The sequence below is a fragment of the Sceloporus occidentalis genome, unplaced genomic scaffold, assembly GCF_023333645.1.
Source record: "Sceloporus occidentalis isolate IW3139 unplaced genomic scaffold, rSceOcc1.0.p SCAF_24, whole genome shotgun sequence".
Lineage (NCBI taxonomy): Eukaryota > Metazoa > Chordata > Lepidosauria > Squamata > Phrynosomatidae > Sceloporus > Sceloporus occidentalis.
In genome coordinates this window covers 6,525,075-6,546,919 of record NW_028317004.1, presented here as the reverse complement: position 1 = coordinate 6,546,919, position 21,845 = coordinate 6,525,075, and the positions used below count along the sequence as shown (strand labels likewise).

At 35.5% G+C, this 21,845-nt stretch overlaps 1 protein-coding gene across 2 annotated transcripts in view; it reads left to right on the top strand.

Annotated features, from left to right (window-relative positions):
* Positions 1-21,845, top strand: part of LOC149300562 (BDNF/NT-3 growth factors receptor-like) — a 109,582-nt gene that overhangs the window by 77,208 nt on the left and 10,529 nt on the right. For both annotated transcript variants that reach the window (XM_089484963.1, XM_089484962.1), the window contains 4 exons: positions 1,733-1,921; positions 13,390-13,520; positions 15,393-15,565; positions 17,927-18,161. In XM_089484963.1, the coding sequence (XP_089341089.1) occupies positions 1,733-1,921; positions 13,390-13,520; positions 15,393-15,565; positions 17,927-18,161 (728 nt within the window). The remainder of the gene's footprint in view (positions 1-1,732; positions 1,922-13,389; positions 13,521-15,392; positions 15,566-17,926; positions 18,162-21,845) is intronic.

The window sequence follows — 21,845 nt, the reverse complement described above, 5'->3', positions numbered from 1 at the left end:
GGTGGTAGATAGTATGAAAAGGGGGGGAAGGGGTAGATAGTGAGAAAAGGGGGGTACAAAGTGAGAAGACGGGGAGAGGGGATAGATAGTGAGAAAAGAGGGTAATAAAAATATTGAAATAAAGAGTCCGAATGAGTGAGAGAATTAATGAATTAATGTGTGGATGCATTGTGTTAATAAGTGGGAGAATAAATTACTTAATGTGTGGATGAATCGTGTGAATGAGTGAGAGTATGAATTCATATGTAGATGTGGCAGATGCAGGGTTTTATGGGACAAAGATGGCACATGTAGCGTGTTTACGGGACAAAGATGGGCAGGCTGTTTGGGGACAAAGATGTCGTGCGCTGGGCTGTTTGGGGACAAAGATGGCACGTCCTACATTTGTAATTTGGGTGGTGGTCAGGTTTTATGTGGGCAGTGTAAATGCCAGAACTGGCCTTTGAGGTGTGCAGCCTGTGATCTATGCCTGTGATTTAGGGGGTTTATATACCGTTAATGCTGAGTTTTTATGTGAATTCCAATTGATCTATACCTCAAAAGCTGGGTTTTTGTGTTATTCTGTTGGTCTATATCTGCTATGCTGTTTCCATACATTAATTATGTATACCTGCAAATACAGAGTTTTTATGTCTTATTCAGTTGATCTATATCTGCATTGCTGTTTAAATGTGTTGTTTATTTGATCTACACCCAAACTACAGGAAGTAAGTAAAAGAGAGATATGGCTTAGTGAATGAGGGGTCAAGGGGACTCTGGGGATGATATAATTACGGGTGAGAAGACCTCTCAATGTCACGATAGGGTCAGAAGGAGGGAAGACTGTAAGAGTCAGCACAGTCTACAGTCAGTGTGGCAAATATTTTGTTTTTATGGTGTGGTAGTGGTAGGAGTGATTGCATGCTAGGAGGCTTGGAGCGGGGCCCAAGGAAATGCTTTCCTGGGGTCCAATTTTTTTTCAATATAATATATATTGGCAGCAGGGTCTTATATTTATATATATTGGCAGCATGGGGCAAATATTAAAATATATTTGCAGCAGCATCTGATATTAATATATATTGGCAGCAGGGGCTGATATTAATATATATATTGGCAGCGGGGGCTAATATTAATATATATTGGCAGCAGGGGCTAATATTTATACATATTGGCAGCAGGGGCTAATAATATATATATCGTCAGCAGGGGCTAATATTAAAGAATGAAAACTAACTGCCAGTTCAGCTGTTATTTTGAAATCATATTTCAATCACAGTCTTTACTTCAAAGAGATAAGTACATATTATGTAGTTAAAAAAAAATAAAAATAAAAAAAAATAAAACATATATATTGTATATGTAGTGTTTTATAATTACACCCCCCCCCCTATTTTGGTATATGTTAATAGCTGTAATCATGGATTCACTTTTGAGACACGCAAAAAAATCAAGTATTTGGAAATACGAATAATCCTAAATGTTCCTTATGTAAAAGCATTCTAAAGCATTACATGTGTTTTACTTTTTTAAGGGATCTGTATAAAAAACCTAATTCTGGACTTTGGTTTTAATTGAGTGCACTGATCCTTTCTCTTACCCATTGATGTAATATGTACAATAAGGATATGGACTGTGTTTAGAGACTGTGTCTGAAGACCTCATTGAGGCATCACCTGTTATAATTCAAGGGAAAAAAGTGTCAAAGATGAGGGCAAATTTAATGTTCTTCAAATGTTTTTCTAATTTCCAGGACCTTCTTCAGTGATTAGCAATGATGATGACTCAGCCAGCCCTCTCCATCATATATCTAATGGAAGTAACACACCGTCTTCTTCAGAAGGTGGACCTGATGCAGTAATTATTGGCATGACAAAAATCCCTGTTATTGAAAACCCTCAGTATTTTGGAATAACCAACAGCCACCTTAAACCAGATACCTGTAAGTATTTGGCAGTATTTGCCTTGCTTCGTTCCTTAATAATTAATAAAAAAATATTAATTTGTATATATAATCATTTGTATATATAATCATTTCACCATTTTATGCCCTGCAAGATAAATTGTATGTTTATCACAGATTTACTCAAAGGTGGTACATAATTTTTTTAGAACATGATCATTGAATGCTAATAGAAAATTGTTGATGATAGGAAAATGTAATGGGTTTACATTAGACAGAGTCGCTCGTACAGACTTTTTAAAACCCCAATGCTGCAACTTACCCTGCAGATCCCACTGGTCTCCCTGTTCTATCAGTTAAATGTCCGTACGAGCGACTTTCTTGGTCGTTCGTATGGACATTTAACTGATAGAACAGGGAGACCAGTGGGATCTGCAGGGTAAGTTACAGCACCAGGAGCCTAAAAGTCTGTACGGGCGACCCTATTGGTCGCCAGCAGGGGGCTCGTCTGCCATCAACCATTGGCAGACGAGCCCCCTGCTGACGACCAATAGAGTTGCTCATACGGACATTTAAACTCCTGGCGCCAGAGCTGCTGCGGTACGCGTTAACCCTGTATTAACCCCTTAACCGGAAAAAACAAAGAAAAACCGAACACGAAGAATGTCCACGAATATTCCCCCGAAGAGAAGACAGGAACAGGCGAATATTCGCGGAATACGAAGATTTTTTTTCCCCCCAAAGACGACCACGAAGACAAACACGAAGAGCCCCCTGGTGCCCAGGTCTAGTTTAAATACTTAAAATTTGGCACCACAACTGCTTTTTATAAACACGTTTTTGTTAAGTATAAGTTTTTGTCAACGGTTAAACTAATTTAGATTTTCATTGTATTTATTTATATATAAAATTGTACCCTGGTGTGATTTGTGAGTGTTGCTTTTATGCGGTTATATTTTGACTCATGACTTATTAGTAATATTTCAGTAGCAAAAATGGCACATAGATCATTTTATATGCTTTGATCTTGGTGATACCCGTAAACCGGAAACACATTAGTCAGGTGTAAGATTGATTTTGTTAATAAAGCTATAGAGACAGGGTTAATGGGTTTTGGCAACATAAGGCTAAATTATTATTAAAGTTTTCTTCCATAGTATAAAACCTTTTAAGGTGTCCCAATACATGCCCAAAGTAAATTTATTTGTGCATAAAGTACAGCGAGGACAGATTTACTGCTCCAGGGACCTCCAACTATTAGGAGACAGATGCAGTGACAATGTAATATATTTCAATAGTTTAATGATTGGACCATTTGTACATTTTAGATGACAGACCTCTATTTGTAACAGTCAATCAATGGTTTCCATTAGAGAGAGATATCCAAGACCTGGTTACAACTAATAAGTATTATTTATTAGACATTTGCATTGGGTATTTTGCTTACGTGCCATAGAAAATGATATATATAATGTATTGCACCTGAACAAAAGACCCTAATATTAAAGTAGAACCATGAATGGAACCATAAAATATATTAAACAACAAATATAGTGTTAAATTACCAATTGAAACCATGTTTTAATAATTAGAATAACCTAACGCTACAAGGCATTTCTAATTCTTACAAAGGACACATAAAATTAGATGTGTTAAAAATTATTCTGTAACTTTAATACAACTGCCATCACAAAGTGATTTGAGTTAACTAATTATGTATTTTATATAATTGCACGGAATGTACCTGTTCTGTATCTAATAATGGCCAAAGAAGGGTACTTGTTAGATGTGGGCTAGGGATAGGGCTTAACTGAAACTTCTTATGTTAAGTGTAACCTATAGATTACAATGTATGTAATAAATTAATTAATCCATTCATTCATTAAAGAAGGAACCTCTGGAGCTTACTTACACATTATTGTGACTTTTAAGGCTGTAGAACACTAATATTCATGCTTTGAATCCAACTGTGCCCTAAAATTAGGGGAAGCATTTTGCATTCCTACTTTGAAGTTTATTTAATAATCCCTCAGTGGCTCAGAAATACTACTATTTATGGGTGATTGTTTTTTTTATTATAGCCTTCCTAAGTATGTATTGCCTTTAGTATAAAGAACTGTCTCCACAATTGTCCATTGTCCATTTGTAATACATGGAAAGCATTGTGTTCCAGAAACCCCATCAACCCATTTTCGTTTAAATGTGGATGTTCCTGTGCCTTTTTGGATGAATGATGTAACCTTTTCAATTTACTGTGATTACTTTGTACAGCAATTTAAAGTTGACCAGTTGGCATAAATCATGCTATTAGTATCTGAACCAATAAAATACACATTTCAGGAATAATTTACCATCATTGTAAGCAAAGCTAGGTAAATTAAGCAATTCAACCAGACATCAGTTTTATTGATCATCAGCCAAACTTAAATGCTTTCATGGCTAGAACTTTTTAAAAGAATAATGACCCTGAAACTCTTGAAATATTAACTCTTTGATAGCCCTCTTGAAAATTATATGTAGTGACTTGCCAGATGTGTTAATCTAATGGCTGGGATGCTGGTCTTCTTGGAAACTTAACCTGTCATTATTTAAATATGCACTTAATTAAGTCACCTGCATTTAAGCAAGGATATTAACCATAACATACTTGAAGCAGAAGTGCCAATTGGCAACCTCATTGATGATTACAGCAGTGTTGTATAGTAAGGCGTCAGCTCCAGACTATGTGACCATGAGAATCTGCTCCTTCACCCAGATACCCTGAGATGGGGCAATACCCCTGGGACTCAGAGGCAAACTCTGGTATGGTAGTGAGATATGAGAAAAACATAAAGAGGTACAGAATATTGAGGGGCTTTTTTAGAACCAGAGACTTTGGAAAAGAAAACAAGGAGTAGACTGTGAAATATAATACATATAATAATGTAACTAGTAACATACCACCCTCCTCAAAAATAATCTTTAGATAATTATTCTTGTTCTACTGTGGACCTCTTATGGTTATTACAATTACTGGCAGACATATTATCATTGTACAAGAGGACTGCACAGAATAAATGAGTACAAAAGTACAGATTATATTCAGAAACATCTTTGCTTTTTGGATGACATTGCTGCAGCAGCTAAAACATAAGCATTATGGACGTGAAATACATCCCTATTACTGAACGAGAAAGGTCTGGCCAATGGCTGTAATCCCAGTTCTTGAGGTATCCATAACAATCTAGGATGAGTTCAAGGCATATTAAAACACATGCATAACCTTTGCTTCAATATGGAAATATCTATTAAAAAAATAGATGTCTGCTGCATTTAAATCTTGGCATTCACATCTTTCACTGAATTGTCAATGCAATTCATTTTCAGAATATATTTGTTGATTATAATTGCACATGATGGCTAGATATTCAGCTAATTTCATTTTCCGATGTCACGAGCATCTTTAGGATTATGAAAAAGTCTCAACATGTGCTCATAAATTACCGGAAGAAAGCCTAGCTCTCTACAGAGTGACATCATGTACGTGTCATCACCCCGGATCAAAATACAAGAACTACTAGTGAGATATCAGGTGTGATGCCATAAGCTACCATGCTAAAACATGCCATCTGCTTCCAATGGTGACAATATTATTACTGACATGCATCCAGCTGGAGTGTCAGAAACTGAAAAGAGAGCAAAAGGAAACCGAAAAACTACACATGATTTTCGTGGGGCTTCATCATGGTGGAGGAACTAGCTACTTGTTATCAATGTTATTTACATTGACTAAAGCAACTTAAAAATTCTACATTTTCAAGCATTCTAACTGACCCACAGATAGATTTTAAAATGACAGTGGAATACTGGAGCATTCAAGATGAGATTTTAAACATAGTACAAAAAGAAATGGAGAGTAACAGATGGCTTATATGACCAGAAAAGTATAAGCCTTCTGGCACATAAAGATTAAAGTCTGTTAAAACAAATCATATTAAGAAAACTTACTGAGGCTATATTTGTAATTAAGTAATCAACTTTATAACAGTTAATTATCTGATATAATAAATGTAAAATTGTATTTTTGTATTTTTTTCTTTTGGGAAGCTATTAATTTTAAGGCATATTACTGAGCACTTTGGCATCATCATCTTTCTTTTTACAGCAAAAGCATATGATTAAAGATGTTTCAAATTGCTTTTTGCTAAGACAATTTGCTCATCATAACCTTCCCTTTCGCTTCTACTGGATTTAATCCTGACAGCCACATAATCGAATGTGCTTTGCTGGATTTGAAGGGGATTCTAACCGCAATTTGACTAAGAAAGATCTCTGGACAGAATTAAGGGAATTGCAGGTCAGAATTGCGGGATACTGAGTGTGGCTGGCAACTTTTGTCATCTTCTTAAAACACTTGTTTAGCTTTTAAAATATATTTATTGTTTCCATAAAAGTTAACATGGGAAGTCCTATTGAACTGTGATGGGATCCAATTACAGATTCCAAAAACAAAAGGGCTTAATCACCCTGGGCCAATATCTGTTTATTAAAACTACTAAAAGACTCCCATTAGTAAGTAGACCCAGTGATAGTCTCACAGCCACAAGTGGTATAAAGCTATCAGTGGGATAAATGCTTATTCCAGGTCTTCTGAGTTGACTAAAGGACAAAATTGCAACTATGGCACACACTGTGCTCACCCAGTGCTAAAAACCATGTTCTGGTGGCCATGTTACCTTAATAAATTGACTCTTTACTTGAAAGAGTAAGATTTTAAATGTATTCCACTCTAGTGCTTTTCATGCCCATGCACTCATGTGGATACACTACTCCAAAGTGTATATCCTCCAACGACCACAGCTCGTAGTGAGGAAAACCTTTCCTCCCATTCCTGTATCTCTTAAAACATTTGGCCAGACCATCCCCATTCCATTAAGTCCACATCTATCATCCAGAGATGGTTGGTCTTTTCAAAGTGTACACTGTGCTATCCAGAATCGCTACTGAATGTATAGAGCAAAAGCATACTTTGAGCTAATGTACTTTAGTGATTAGCATGGAGACTAGTACACATGTAGCCAAAATTCACCTCATCCTTTGTCTTCTGTAGCATAATGTACAGCGAGCGAGTGAGCATTATTCACTAAAGCAGGAGATCTGCATTTTTAATCACCTGACTTCATTATGTATTATAAAGGGCCAATTCAGTTAAAGTTCTACCACTAGAAGGACTGAGCGGGCCATACAGAATACATAATGCAAATGGCGAGGTGCCTTACAATAAATCAGTTATCTAAAATTTTAAATAGCCAAGGTATTTTAATGTAACATGTTGAAGGTTTTTCACACAAATTACCATAAATGTATAAAATCACAACTACAAAACAACAGTGATACATTGGAAAATATTATGACCTATTTTAAACATTTGAAGAATGTTACAATAAGCTTGGCTTAGTCATAACACATTTTAAATAAGTCTAAGTAGTGCTGTACTGCAATAATGAGCTTTGGTGCTTCACTGGCACAGCTAACTTTGATTTTAATTGTTTTAACATCTATAATACAAAACTCTTATATCACATTTTGTTTAGAAAACAGAATGGTTTATCACCTTAAATAAAATAAAAAAGACTTAAGCAACATAAACCATTTTGTTGACATTTCCTTACCTCTTTCTAAATCAATTTGTTATGATAAAAAAACAATTTGTGCCCCCGTTAAAAAATGTTTAGCTAGAAGCCATGCACATACTTGATTGTTAGGAAAGGGAGTAAGTTCGTACCCTGTAAGTATCATGTCTATGGAGACCCTCGAGGGACATTTCTGTTGAGTTGCAAGTTCAGCATAGATTCAAGTTCAACATTGTTCTACAGCCAAAAGTATGTAGGAAAGTATGGTTAACATGATTTACTGTGACATCTATTAAGCTTTTATAGAACATAATAGGTATGTTTCCACCATCACCATAAAATTAATAGTTAATAATTAGTCAGCTCTGCCAGCTTCCCAACTTCTCTTCTTATGAAAATCTATTGGCCAGACTGCATTTATCTGAACACTAACAGGGATTTAGTTGTTTTAATAGTTGAGTTAATTGTACTGGCACTTAGGCTGCAACAGTCGTAGAACTTGATTGTGCTTCATAAATCCTAATGCACGGTCACAGCAGAAGTATGCTGTAGATGTATTTGAGAACTACATGAGAATGTGGATTTATGATTTAATATTAAATTTAACTAGGGACAGTTGAAATTTTACGCAAAATCATACACTTGCACTGAGCTTTCTGATAAAACGACAGAATTTTGTTGTTTGGCAATTTTTTTAATGGACGTTAAAAGTCCTTGTAAAAACAACCAAATGTAAATTTGCTTATGAACATTTCTGTGGGAATTTGCATCCAAAAAAGGAAACATATATATATAAATATATATGCAGAAATTATTTAAGTAAAAACAAGAAATCTCACTATGCTTCTATCTCTTTCCAGTGATTGGCATTCTAGTGATCATGCTAGGAAAGTACAGTATGATGCACAGTCAACATTAATTTGGCACCCTGTGCAATGTATAGCAGAGACTTTTTAGCATTCGAGTGGAAACTCTCAAGTTCAAAGGCTAAAGGCATTATCCGATCCACAGGAAGCTTGGACAGGAAGTTTAATAAGACAGATATATCACTTAAGGCAAAAGGCTGTATATAAATGTGTGGCCTTGCTAGTTTTGAAATGTAAGCTCTTGTATTCTTACTTCCATTAATGTGACCTCACACTAGTGAATACCTATGGTACAATAACCATTAAAGCATACTACTTTTTAAAATACATTATTTTATATTATAATGATGCTAGCCTAGGCTGTGGTAGAACCTAGAACCATGTGGCAGAACACTCAGTAGGTGTGACCCACATGTTTTAAATACAGATCAAGCTTCCCTCCTCTCATAATCTAATATACCTGTCTGTGAGCAATCAAGTAGATCTGACTTGCATATGACACTACATTTCAAATGGCCAATCTTATCCCTGACACGTTAACACTATATGCTGACACACTAACACACACACATCAATATGCTCACATCAAATACTAAAACACACTGTTTACGGTACACAGTACACATGCTAGCAGAATACCCTCACAGATGCCACACATGCTACCACAGTACACTTACACACAAAAGCTAACAGCTCATATACCACTGCAACTAACACATTCATTCTAAAACCACTACACATACATACATACATACATACATACACCCACCCACAATACACATACATACACACACTATCACCATACACATACAATACTGTGCAAACATTTTAGGCATAGTTTATTTTTATTATTTAACAAAATGCAAAGTGGGTGACAAAAGAAAAACCTAAATCAAATCAATATTTGGTCTGACCACCAAATACGTTACATCCATACACACATAGTCACTCTATCCCTCCATCTGCTATAATCCATGCAGCTGACACATTCCCTGTTACTGCCCTTTACTCCTACCTTGTGCAGACCCCGACTTAAAGAACAAAAGTATCTACCTACGCACTCTCCTGGCACCGACCACCAACCCAACCAATACAAAAAGGAACATTACGTGGACAGACGGCACAAAGCCGTCAAGGATCACTGCTCCAACTGACGGACTAAGTGTTCGCTGAATTCCAATGCCCCCTTTTTTCTGTATTTCTTCTTCGACACCATATGAAAAGGTTTTGGCTGTATCCATCCCCCTCGATGTGAAATTATGTGAACTGAGGTTGGCTATGGGTAATGGTACAAATACACATTAATACTGCCAGCCAGTGTTAATAGGCACCTTCAACATTTAGGCCCCACATGTATTAATCTTTATTCCACGCTACGGTATTAAGCTATTATTGAAGAAAAAACTGAATTATACTATGTCTTTATTTTACATTGTTAAAGTAATCACTTTCCTTTTGCAATTAGTGTGATTATTTTAGAATGTTTCTAAATTAAAAATATTAATTTCAAATTGTGATAACAAAGAATGTATTCATATGGTTTTCACCAACATATTGGACTTGTAGCAGTAACATTGTTCAAAGGAATGACGTTTGCTTTTGTGTATTTGTGTGTATGATTTTTTTTACTATTGATTTAAAGCATGCTTGTAAATCAAAATGCCACATTCATGGTTATCAGAGCAAAGGAAGCAAATGCTAATTAATTTTAACATCCAGACATGCAATCATTGGTCTTAAAGCAAACTGCATTGAATAAAACAAATTTATGATCGCTTTCACTCAAGGAAGCTTTAAGAAAACAAGGTTTACAGCCCAGCTATGGCCACTGAGTATGGAAATTCTGCTATGGCTTTTTTTTTGTTTTAAATAGTATTTATAGTGATACAGGTAAGAAGTGAAAGGAGAATGGTCAGAAATGCATACAATAACCAAATATGGAAGGGACTTGGTCATGAATTGGGATCTACTGTTAAGCCGTCCACACTTGCCCCCTGTGTCACCTTAGATAAATGCCTAGGGATATATTCAATAAGGTTCAGAAGTTCATGGAATCAGGTCTTGCTCCGGAAACTAACCAAGCCCCTCAGACTCCAATGAGTTGCATGTGTGATTTCAGAAGAAGTGGTACTCAGTGAATGCTAATTTTTTCAATTACTCCTTTTGGCACCCACACGGTACTGAACATTTAACATGAGTTACCCAGAGTTTAGCACACACTAAACTTGAGGGTTCCAGAACTCATTGTCTAGTTTTATGGAGATTTTGCCCAGAATGAGGAAAAACAGAGTAAAGAATGAGAAATTAATGAATAAAACAGTGACATTTGCCTGCAGGAAACCTATGCATTGTAAACATTTAAAAGATAAAAGTTCACTTAACAATGGTCAGCCACATCACAACATATCATAGAGCCTGTAGAACAGATTTAGAAATGCAGAGACACATTATAAATTATTACGTCATAGCTGCCAGCAATGGAAAAAAGGTAGAAATTCCACCTAGGGAGTTCATCTACCTACCACAGAACATCCTGAAGCATCAATGTTGCATGAGGACCACATCCTGTTTGAGACAGTTTAACCCCTTCATTCCCCTATAGACGTACCGGGACGTCCGAAAAACGCCCACAAAGAAACCCCTATGGACGTCCCGGTACGTCCAGCCCTTCGTGCAGCGTCAGGGACACATCCCTGCCGCTGCACGGGAGACCAGGCTGTCAAACGACAGGACTCCCCCCTGGCAGCAGAAGCCGGCATCGCCGGCTTTCTGCTTCCCGATCTCCCGTAACAGCTTCCGGCATGAAAGCCGGTAAGCTGTTACAGTTGAAAGTGCCCGATCGCGCAGTTGCAAACGCGCGATCGGGCATTCCCTGCGGGGATATCCTGCCCTCCGATGAGGCACAGAGACGCTGCGATCTCTATGCAGGTCTGTGAGGACCTGCATAGAGATCACAGTGTGATCGGTGCAGGGGGATCGCGGGGAGGGGAGTGAGAAACCATCTCTCTCACTCCCCCTCCCGTCCTGAAACAGAAAAGCAGAAAGAAAAAAAAAAGTTAATTCATTTAAAAAATAATATTAAATAAATCATTAAAATAATAATATATATAATACAAAAAAAAATTATAATGTGAGCTGTGATGTCATTGTATATATAAAAAAAGATAATAAAAAAATTATTAAAACACCTTACTTCCCATTGCCCTAGCATAACATCTAGCCAGTATAACCCTTCTGCCCCCGTTCACAACCCCCAAACCCGTTAAGCCATAGGCATAAAAATTATACAAAATTGTACACCTTATAGTATGCTCCCTGGTGCTGGGAAAGTCTGGAAAATCGATATAAATTAGGTATTTCTGAAATCAGTACACCTGAATTAATAAACTTGGAGGGGACTTTCCATCACTTTACCTAATTTTGTGAGGATTCAGAGGGAAAATGTAAAAAAAAAATTAGTTTATTTTTCTAATTCGCTAGTTTTTACTACATTTCTCATTCTAAATTTATAGCTAATCATCCAACTATGGTATCAAACGAAAGCTCTATCTCTCCTTGAAAAAACAATATATAGTTTATATGGGTACACTATTCACAGTAAAAAGAGAATCATCGCTAAACCGACATACCCCAAAAATGGCAAAAGTGCTCTGGGCTTTAAGGTACCAAAAACCCCTGGGATTGAAGGGGTTAAGCCATAAATGACAGTTCTACTTTATTTCTTTAGTTATACATGTTTCAGGCAAATGTCAGTATCCAAACTATTACTTTTTTCTTAAGTAGTATTTATCTTTTGTGTTGTTATTCCATGCCTGCCAGAATCTCTGTCATATGTTATCCAAACCAAATAAACAATCTCACATTATGATATAGTGTATGCTTTTTAGATTTGATATTCGATAAAGAATGGTACTGATTGGGACTTCAGATGGCTGGGCTATTTTTAGAAGCAATTAATAATGATTGATGAGAACATTTGTTGTCACAGATGTTATGAAACTTTTTTTAAAATAATACTTTACAATGATCCTTAAAATACATTTAGTTTAATTCATCAACATATTTCTAAATCTGGTTCTTTGATAGCTAAGCAGGAATTTGCAACTTTTCCCTGAGCTTAGATTAACTTTCTATATTTATATTGCAATCTGGCTGATTTTAGAACTGAATGTCAGTCTCTTTCAAGATTGGTGCAGATGCTTGGCTTTACTTCCGAATCACAGCAGAACTTGTTCAGTTAGCAACATACTACATAAATGAACAAGTGGATATTTATTTAATTTGTAATTGTGAGCAATATGAGAATAATAATGTGTTCATTGAAACACCCTATTCTTCCACTCCATAACAATCACTTGTCCTCTGCTAAAGCCTTGCTATTAACATCCCCTGCCATTAACTGATCTTTTTGTCTGTGCTCATGCATAAAAAATATTAACAAAATATTTTTTTGTAATTAATCTTTTACCATGGACAAGATCTTTCTATAGATGACTATTTCTGTAATAGAAAATGTAACTTGTGTTTTACAATCTGATTAACTCAAATTAACTAAAATAAGGTGACAAGAACTGGAACCTCTTATTTTTATTAGGTTATTTTTTACTAAGGTTGAAAGATAAAAGTGAGTGTAATTTTGTGTGTGAACGTTATCTAGATTTTTTTTATTCTACCAGACCTAAAACAAAAGGACCCTGCAACCATATCTGAGTCAGACCTGCAGAGTTTCTTTTATGTTAGTTGCCAATTTAATAATGACGACTTCTAGTGAATTAAGAAACTTTTCTCCAAGGATCACTCAAATAGGATCTTTTTTCTAGATGCATTTACTTGAATGTTAGCAAATATTTAAGACTGTTAATTAGTTTTAAATGTTAATATGATGCCTGTGCAAATGTTATTCCAAAAAACCTACATTTGGAGGGTTATGATGACTGATTTGGAAGGACATTTTGTTTCCAGGGAGTAGCTGATTTCTTATTGTATCGGTAATTTATTGAACGTTAATTTGTATTTACATTTTTTATAGTTGTTCAGCATATAAAGAGGCACAACATTGTTCTGAAGAGAGAACTTGGGGAAGGGGCATTTGGAAAAGTGTTTCTGGCAGAGTGCTACAACCTTAGCCCTGAACAAGATAAAATCCTAGTTGCAGTAAAGGTAAGGTTTATTCTTTTTTTCTGTCAATAGAATTCTAAAGGCAACAAACAATATAATTTGATGGCACATTAAAACACATTCAGACCCATCTAGTCTGCCTATTCTTCCTGCTGGAAAATAACCCACATTTTTCTAGTCCTTGGGTTTTTGTCAACATCGTTTAGCCAACCTATATTTGCAAAATGCAAAACATTATTGTTGTCTTAAAATGGGTACCCTATATTCTTTGCTGAAAAAAGTTTTTCAACATCATAAAGTTTATCATCCATTCTTCGTATTTTACCTTTAGTTCCCCTTACTTGCTTTATCTAGCCCAATTTTCTTATTTTACTTTTTACCATGTGTATGCCATTCACTTATTCTCACTTCATGTAACCGTTCCCTGCCATTGTCTGTCAATCTGCTTTTTATGCCACTCAGTGGTAAGACGGGGCGACAATACATGTAGTTGTCACTAGAGACTTGTTAGCACTGCACCCTATATGTGCTATCACCTAATACATTCATTGGAGAAGGCTGATCAGCAACTCCACTAGGGATTACATAAGCACTCCCCCAAACTACAAATTGTAGCAAGAAAAGTAGCGCCTCTAAAATACACTATCTGCACATCTGAGATGATTTGTTTCTTTAATGTTTTTGTTTTCATAATAATTTGTGGCCAGATTTTATTTGGAATAAAATCCATAATGGAATTTGGTATTAAAAGTGAGGGACATGGCAGTCCACAGGTTTGGTGGAGGATTTGGGGAAGAAGGGCAGTAAGGATACAAACTAATAGAAGTGGAGCATGGATTTAGTTCTAGGACTAAAGAACTGGAATAATAAAGAAATATGAACAACTATTTTGCTGAATAAATATAAAATGTAGATGACTGTATCCACTTAGTGAACTAAGTGGAAAATGCGTCAGTTGGGCCCAGCTGATGCAGAAGGTGCATCATATAACTTTAATATTTCATTTGCATTGTATGAGAAATTAACTTAGTAATCACTTAACCACACAATTAGTTAATGAGCCCTGCTCCACAGCTACAACTTGTGCTTTTGTTCTGCGTACATACACTACCCAAAACAGCCTACAGTAGCGCAGTTAGGTACTCATACCCTGTATTAGCCACCCAAGTAGCTGGATAAGTGAATATGCTTTCAGCGCAGGTTACATTGGATTACAAACCATTACATGGATTAAGGTTTTGGGTTTAAGGAAGGCTTGAGTATTAATGGGCAGAAAGGAGAAATGGGCAAACTAGATGGACCAAATAGTTCTTATCTGCTATCATGTTCTATGTGTCTATGTTACAGCAGGCCTTACTTGTTGATATTGCGCTATAGGTGCTCTTTTATTGTTTTTACCATAAATCTTTAACTCTTTCATCAAATAGCACACAGTTATTTGCTGATAAAGCAGCATAATTATTCTGTTCAGACATTTTCTCTCTGGATAGGTATATATATATATATATATATATATAAAAATATATACTCTTATACTATTAATATATACTATTATACAATGTTCCATGTGAAATTATCAGCACAGGCATCATGCTCTTCTTTGGCCTCTGTTACTTGCCATTTACCGGTTGCTTAGCAACACTAACCGCTTTGATGTGCGCTTACAAACTAGGATGCATAGTTGCTTTTGTAATGCTTTTTTTTTCTAATGACTAAGTGGAATATATTACCGTTTCAAAACACAGAAATCTCCACTCCATCACCATTGCGCCTAAATAAATAAAAATATATATATAATTTTCTATAGCTCTGCAGTAATTGTGTATCATATATATAATACTATATAATGATCAGGAAATATTTTACTTTTTACTTACAAAGTTACATGTGGGTACCCTAAATTATGTTTTACAGACGCTAAAAGATGCCAGTGACAATGCGCGAAAAGACTTTCATCGGGAGGCTGAGTTGCTAACAAACTTACAGCATGAGCATATTGTGACTTTTTATGGTGTTTGTGTGGAAGGAGATCCACTCATCATGGTCTTTGAGTATATGAAGCATGGCGATCTGAACAAGTTCCTGAGGTGAGTTACCAACAAAAGAAAAATAAATAAATGTATTACATTTTGTGGAACCTACGATAAGCCATGTTGTTCTGCTGCCCTTGTGCTGATTCACAAACTTGCCAGTGTTGGTCCTTCAAATGACTAGTGAAGTGGGGTTCCAATATTGTCCACTGTGTTTTGGCCTGCAAGTGACCTTACCACCTGCTACAATCACGGATTAGCATTAATCAGTGATGTAATTTTGTTATGAATACTAAACTCAATCCTTCATGAGAGATTTAGTTGCAAAAAGTACTTGTGTGCAAAACACTGTATGTCCTGCCCCTTATACTCCAACACAATGGACACAATAATGTTTTTCCTATAATTTTGCTTGTTTTGGGGGGAATCTTGACAGCAGCTGGGTCTCGTGTTCTGAATTATTATTCCGTTTGCATTTACAACTTATGATGAAACTCACCAGTGGTTAAAAAAAGAGAAATAGTAGAATTCATGTATTTTTTTTGACATTTGCCAATGTTTTTAGTATCTCTTTTCAATGACTGAATCAGCCTTGTATGTATACATTTATAAATACACATGTATGTTTGTGCCATTATTTAGGTTGTTTCCTAATTTTTATTTAGCTCTGTATATACTTCACACACCAAAAGCATTAAAATTACAAATGCAATTATGTTATTGTATGTAATTGTATCTGAAATTATGCAGATTATTTTGCCACATTAACAATGTAATAGTAAAATAAACACATTATGTTTTTCAATTCCATGTTGAGTTACAAGGTTCAATAATGTAATATCACTGTCAATTGACAATTAAGGATACAAAAACAGTAGAGCAGAAACAGATGTGTAACAGATGTGTAAGAATCAAAATGGGAATGATACATTGTATTGCTCTAGCTAAGCCATAGCAAGTATTAATACCTTCTATGGCCTACTCTTGGAGCCACAATACCTAATGCCAAACAAATGACTGGGTGGAGTCATGTCTACTTTTGGTTCACCATCATTTTTGTCTATGTCATCTTATGCTAAAACACCCACATATGCCATGTGAGGTCTATGATCAAACATTTGAATATCAAGCTCCTGAAGAGTGCACTAGGAGAGCTGGTGGCTCTGAAATTCTAAATAATTGAATGAGCTAGAAATGTATATGATTAACACTATAGCAAACCTGGCACCATGACTACTTACAAATATTAACAAAGCTTTACAAAGAGATTTTCCAGATTGTATATCCATTGTTTCATAATTTATGTACAAGACAAACTACAAAAAGAACAGATCAGGACAATAAAGAATGGGTTAAACTTAAGTCTGTCATTTCTACTTTTCTCATAGCTTTTGACATACATATGTACTGTAAGAAACGCTGCGTAAATTGAGAGGTGTACAGTATATGTATCAAATAGTGATTAACTTGACTATATATTTGGTGCCTCCAAGTTTAACAGTACTATATTCTCAAATTAATTATATTGAACTCAGTCAGTGTAGTTTTCACAAGTCTCCCTACTTTCAAATCATTCATGCTCTGTAATACAATAAAGCAAATTGTTTAGGCAGACATCCTATTCCTTACCCTGCAGCACCACCAAAGGCTATCAAGGGGAAAGCATTGGAGACCTTACTAAATCTAGAGATGAGATAGATGCAGAGGTTTCCTGCTGCATAGATTCATGTTTCAAAAACCAGACCACATGTTGAAGGTCAAAAGCAATGTCTGTGCATAGAGTTCATGGTAGGGAGAATTATTCGGGGGAGTGCAGGAAGCAAAGTGAAAATTGTTGTGGCTTTCTCCAGCTGCACACTGTGGGAGACTAGGATTACAGGACTCCAAAGGAAAAATGCAAAGATAAGGAATTTAGGTTGAACATTGCAAATATGTGAAATTAAAAGCTCAGTTATCAGGCAACACTATCCCCTGGAATACAGAAAAAGAAGCCGTCTGCATAATTTTATTTTAAGAGTCAAGTATACATTTTTTTTTCTGCAATACCCTTTTTCGTGTACTATGTGTACATATTTTTTAGTTAACTAAATATGGTGATGAGTGTAGCTCATTTACAACTGGTCGGACAGATTTTGGGGTACCTCTAATTTAATTTTATTCCATTTAAATGCGTTTTTAAGAAAAGAGAATCCGCTGAATGGAAAAAAATAACAAAGCCATTGAAAATAACATTGCATATAAGCTTTTAATTTCTAGTCCAAAAAAAGAAGAAAGATGGAGCATTTGCCTGTGTTGAACATATGCTAGTGATCACTGACCATTACATAATAAGTACATAGTCACTGTATGCATTTGTTCTTTGACATTTAATATCTTTTTAAATCTATTTAAATTGATTGATTTGTGTGTTGTATTCAGAGCCCATGGACCAGATGCAGTCCTCATGGCAGAAGGAAACCGTCCAGCAGAACTCACTCAATCCCAGATGCTTTACATAGCTCAGCAGATTGCAGCAGGTATGGTCTACCTGGCTTCCCAGCACTTTGTTCACCGAGATCTCGCCACAAGGAACTGTCTGGTTGGAGAAAATCTTCTGGTGAAGATTGGAGACTTTGGCATGTCAAGAGATGTGTACAGCACTGACTATTACAGAGTAAGTAGATCATCACTCTAATTATAATGGCGATGAGGCAATGTCTTTTATGTCCACATTAATTGCTTCATGAAGATGCATTTAATGAGATACATATAGTAAAAGGAACAGCGCTGAGATCAAGATGTATTTTGTCTTGAAATTATTTTTCCCTGAAGAAACAGTTGCGCTTTATATAACATTAACTGCTTTGTAATGTAGATATTCCTTAGATGACCATATATTTTTTATTTTTATTTTCAAGCAACTGGTGTTGCTGTAAAAAGTGCATGTTTTACTGAACAGTATGTGGAGTACTATACCTTTGAACTATTTAGTACCCTTCTCCAATGTTGAAAGTGACACGACACATAGCCGGCTTCACTGGTCATCTAGGATGAATTAACATTGTATGTGCTTCTAGGTATTGAATCCCTTGTGTTTCTTTGTTCTACCCAAAGCTGATATATTTGTATAGGTCTGTAGAGCCCAATTATCTAACAAAAATTGTATGAGGCCATGAAAGCTTTGTGGCGTGCCTCCTTCTCCATGTGCATATCCAGTTTTGGATCTAAACAACTGAAAATCTCTTAGCATTTTGGAGGATGTGCGAAAATGCTACTTAATTATGTCCATTTGTATTATGGGGCAGCTAAATGCAAGGTGGCAGGTTTGCATAATGATAAGCCATTGGTATAACAATAAACACCTTGTGAATGCCCAGTAATTAGAGAAGTAGTTACTAACAAATGATAATAGTACCAGCTTCAGAGAAGCTTTGTGTTTCACCAAAAAGTAGGACATTAGGCATAAATCAGCTATGTGCATTAACCTAGAAGCAGATTCAGATATTGAACAGATGTTGTACCTTTTTTAAACAAAGCTGAAATCTATTACTTTTTTTATTATTATCTGTACAAGTGAATTACAATTTAGGCACGATCATGTTTAGAGAAGGACCGGCACTGCTACGACTGTGTGTTACTAAGCACCCTGCAGAGGAAAATACATGGGTGCCACCTCCACTTCACTACAGCTGTGATAATAATACCCTCACAATAAGATAACATTTGCATTGAAGGCAGCAGGAAATGGCAGGTCACTGCAGCTTGTATCTATTCAGTTGGGGTTCTAGTTCTTAGAAGAACAGATTATTATTAGATAACATGGAGCATTATCAGAAGGAAGCATTTAAAATGGATGGCAAAGACACAAAGTCTGTCACAAAAAAAAAGAATAAATACTTAAATATTGCTTTCAAGATAAAGGAGTACTCTTAATAATTAACTGTATATCATATTCTATTTTTTCCAAAGTTTTCCTTTTGGAAACATTATTTCTAATAATATCAAAGGCTCTGAAGACATGACAATACACATATACTTTGTTTTTGCAGGGATACATATTTTTTGTACCTTTACATGGAGAAACTGTGTATTCGTAAAGGTTACTAGTACGTTTTTTATTGTTTATTAGAATAATAATATTTGTTTGTTGGGTAAGCAGGATTACAAAAAGTTTTCTTATTGTATATACCCTAAAAACACTCCATTGAAAAGAATTGGATGAATGGAAAATGCACATGTTTGGGTGTATATCTATCTATCTATATCTATATCTATGTTAAAGGTAGTTAACTTTAAAAAATGCATGACAATGGAGGAAAATGAGCTACAGATCCAATGACTATTAGTGTCTGGAAAATGGCAAATCTAATCCACAACATAATTTTAAATATGAACTTTTAGCTAAAAAAAAAAAGTAAAGTTAAAGTTATAATTAAGAATATCATTATTACATTATTTTATGTTTATTAGTTTTGACCTTATATATTTTATTTTCTCATAAAACAAAATGAAAGTAATGAAATGCATCAGCTGTATAGCACACCCAGTTTGTCTAGCTATCCAGAATGATATGCATTTGTGTTTAGTAATTCCAATATATATAAATTTAAGCCATAGATGACCCAAAAAATCCATATGCAAAAAAAATTGCCTTTTAAATGTTCTTTATATAAATTGCACTTTTGTACTTTATTCAGGGTTTATTACCGGCTCATCAGTACCTTTCAGAAAAATCATACTATTGTTTTCCGAAGGTTTTAAAATCCATCATACTAAAAACGAACAAATGCTTAGCCAAATCTAAATTACTAAAATATAAAAATCATGATCTTCAATAATATTAATTAGATTTTTTTTTAAATAACCTCACTATACTACTGATCAAAGTTCCCTAAAATGTGTTGAAGGATTTATGGGTCATCATAGAGTTGACGTCATCGCAAGCGCCACCATATTGCCCTCAGTTAGTATTTTCTGTGAAGTCCTCTTCCCCAATTGGAGAATCGGGAGGAGGGGGGGATCATTGCCATTTTGGCGGAAGTTGCCGGGGTATGTTGTGGACATGCGGACAAAGAAAGATGATACCAGATTAAAGATTCAAGATTCAAGATCGAATTAAGAGAAATAGGGTAGAACAAAGAAGATGCAGAAAAAGAAGATGCAAAAGAAGATGCAGAATAAGACGCGGAAGAGGTTTGTAGAAGCTCTCATTCAAAGAGCATAAAAGACAGAGATTAATAAGAATGCGAGCTTGAGACCGTGAGTGAATGTGGACCCACAAATTTCAGATGCAAATTCTGAGATTGTTGCCTCATTTTCGTCTGATTCCTGGGGGGGGGGGGGGGTTGGCCTCATTTTCGTGGGCTTTGTACAAATTGACAAATTTACCAAAATTCGAGTTTCAATCAAACTAGTTTTTAAAAGAACAAGCATGTTTGTAAAACATGTATGAATGCTGCCAATGCAATGTTATTTTATCAGCATGATAAAATAAAACTAGTTTTTAAGCAAAATATATAAATAGCATATTTAGTTGTTGAGTATGTAGTGCATGTGCTAGGAGACGAAAGTAAAGCATTTACAAGTAGCAAATTATACCAAGCATTCATTCTGAGTTCCTAGTGGGAAAGTGGGGCATAGGGAACCCAATGAGACACTGTCTCATGAGGGACACTTGGGAGATATGCTAAAAATTGTTCTTGACCGATAACAAACAAAAGCAGAGACATCAATTCTAATGATAAATGAAACGTACAATCTTTGCAAAGGGATCTTTTTCTGCTAGTTATCTTTTGTAGAGTGTTAGTGTTATGTTCTATATCAGCTATAAGACAGAATTGTAAGCTTTCTGTTTTTGACCATTTATTTCCTGCATATTATGGAATGCGTATTAGGGCTAGGTTGCCTGGTAGCTGCTGAATTCATACCTTGAGCATCTCTAAATCACTCCACACAAGAGAGACACAATTTAGTGGTTGCTAGGAAACCATGTTCCATCACAGCAAAACATAAATGTGAGCCTCAGAGGGTTAATCACACTAAAATAAGACAATAGGGATTGTGTGTTTTTCTAACAAAACAAAGATTCTTAAAAAGCTTAAATGGGCGGTTCTTGTAGTACTAAAATAAATTAATCACAGAGGTTTTCCCTTTGAGCATCTATTTAATGTAATTATGTTGCCATTATTAGCTAGGGAGAAAAAAAATCAAACCATAATTCCCATATAAGCTTACAATTAACATAGCAGAGGTATATTATGAAAACCATTGCTTGAAAACATGAGGGGCCAAACAAAGGTACTAACACATTTTATCAACATTTTCAATAACATTGTTTTATGAATTAGCAGAAATATAC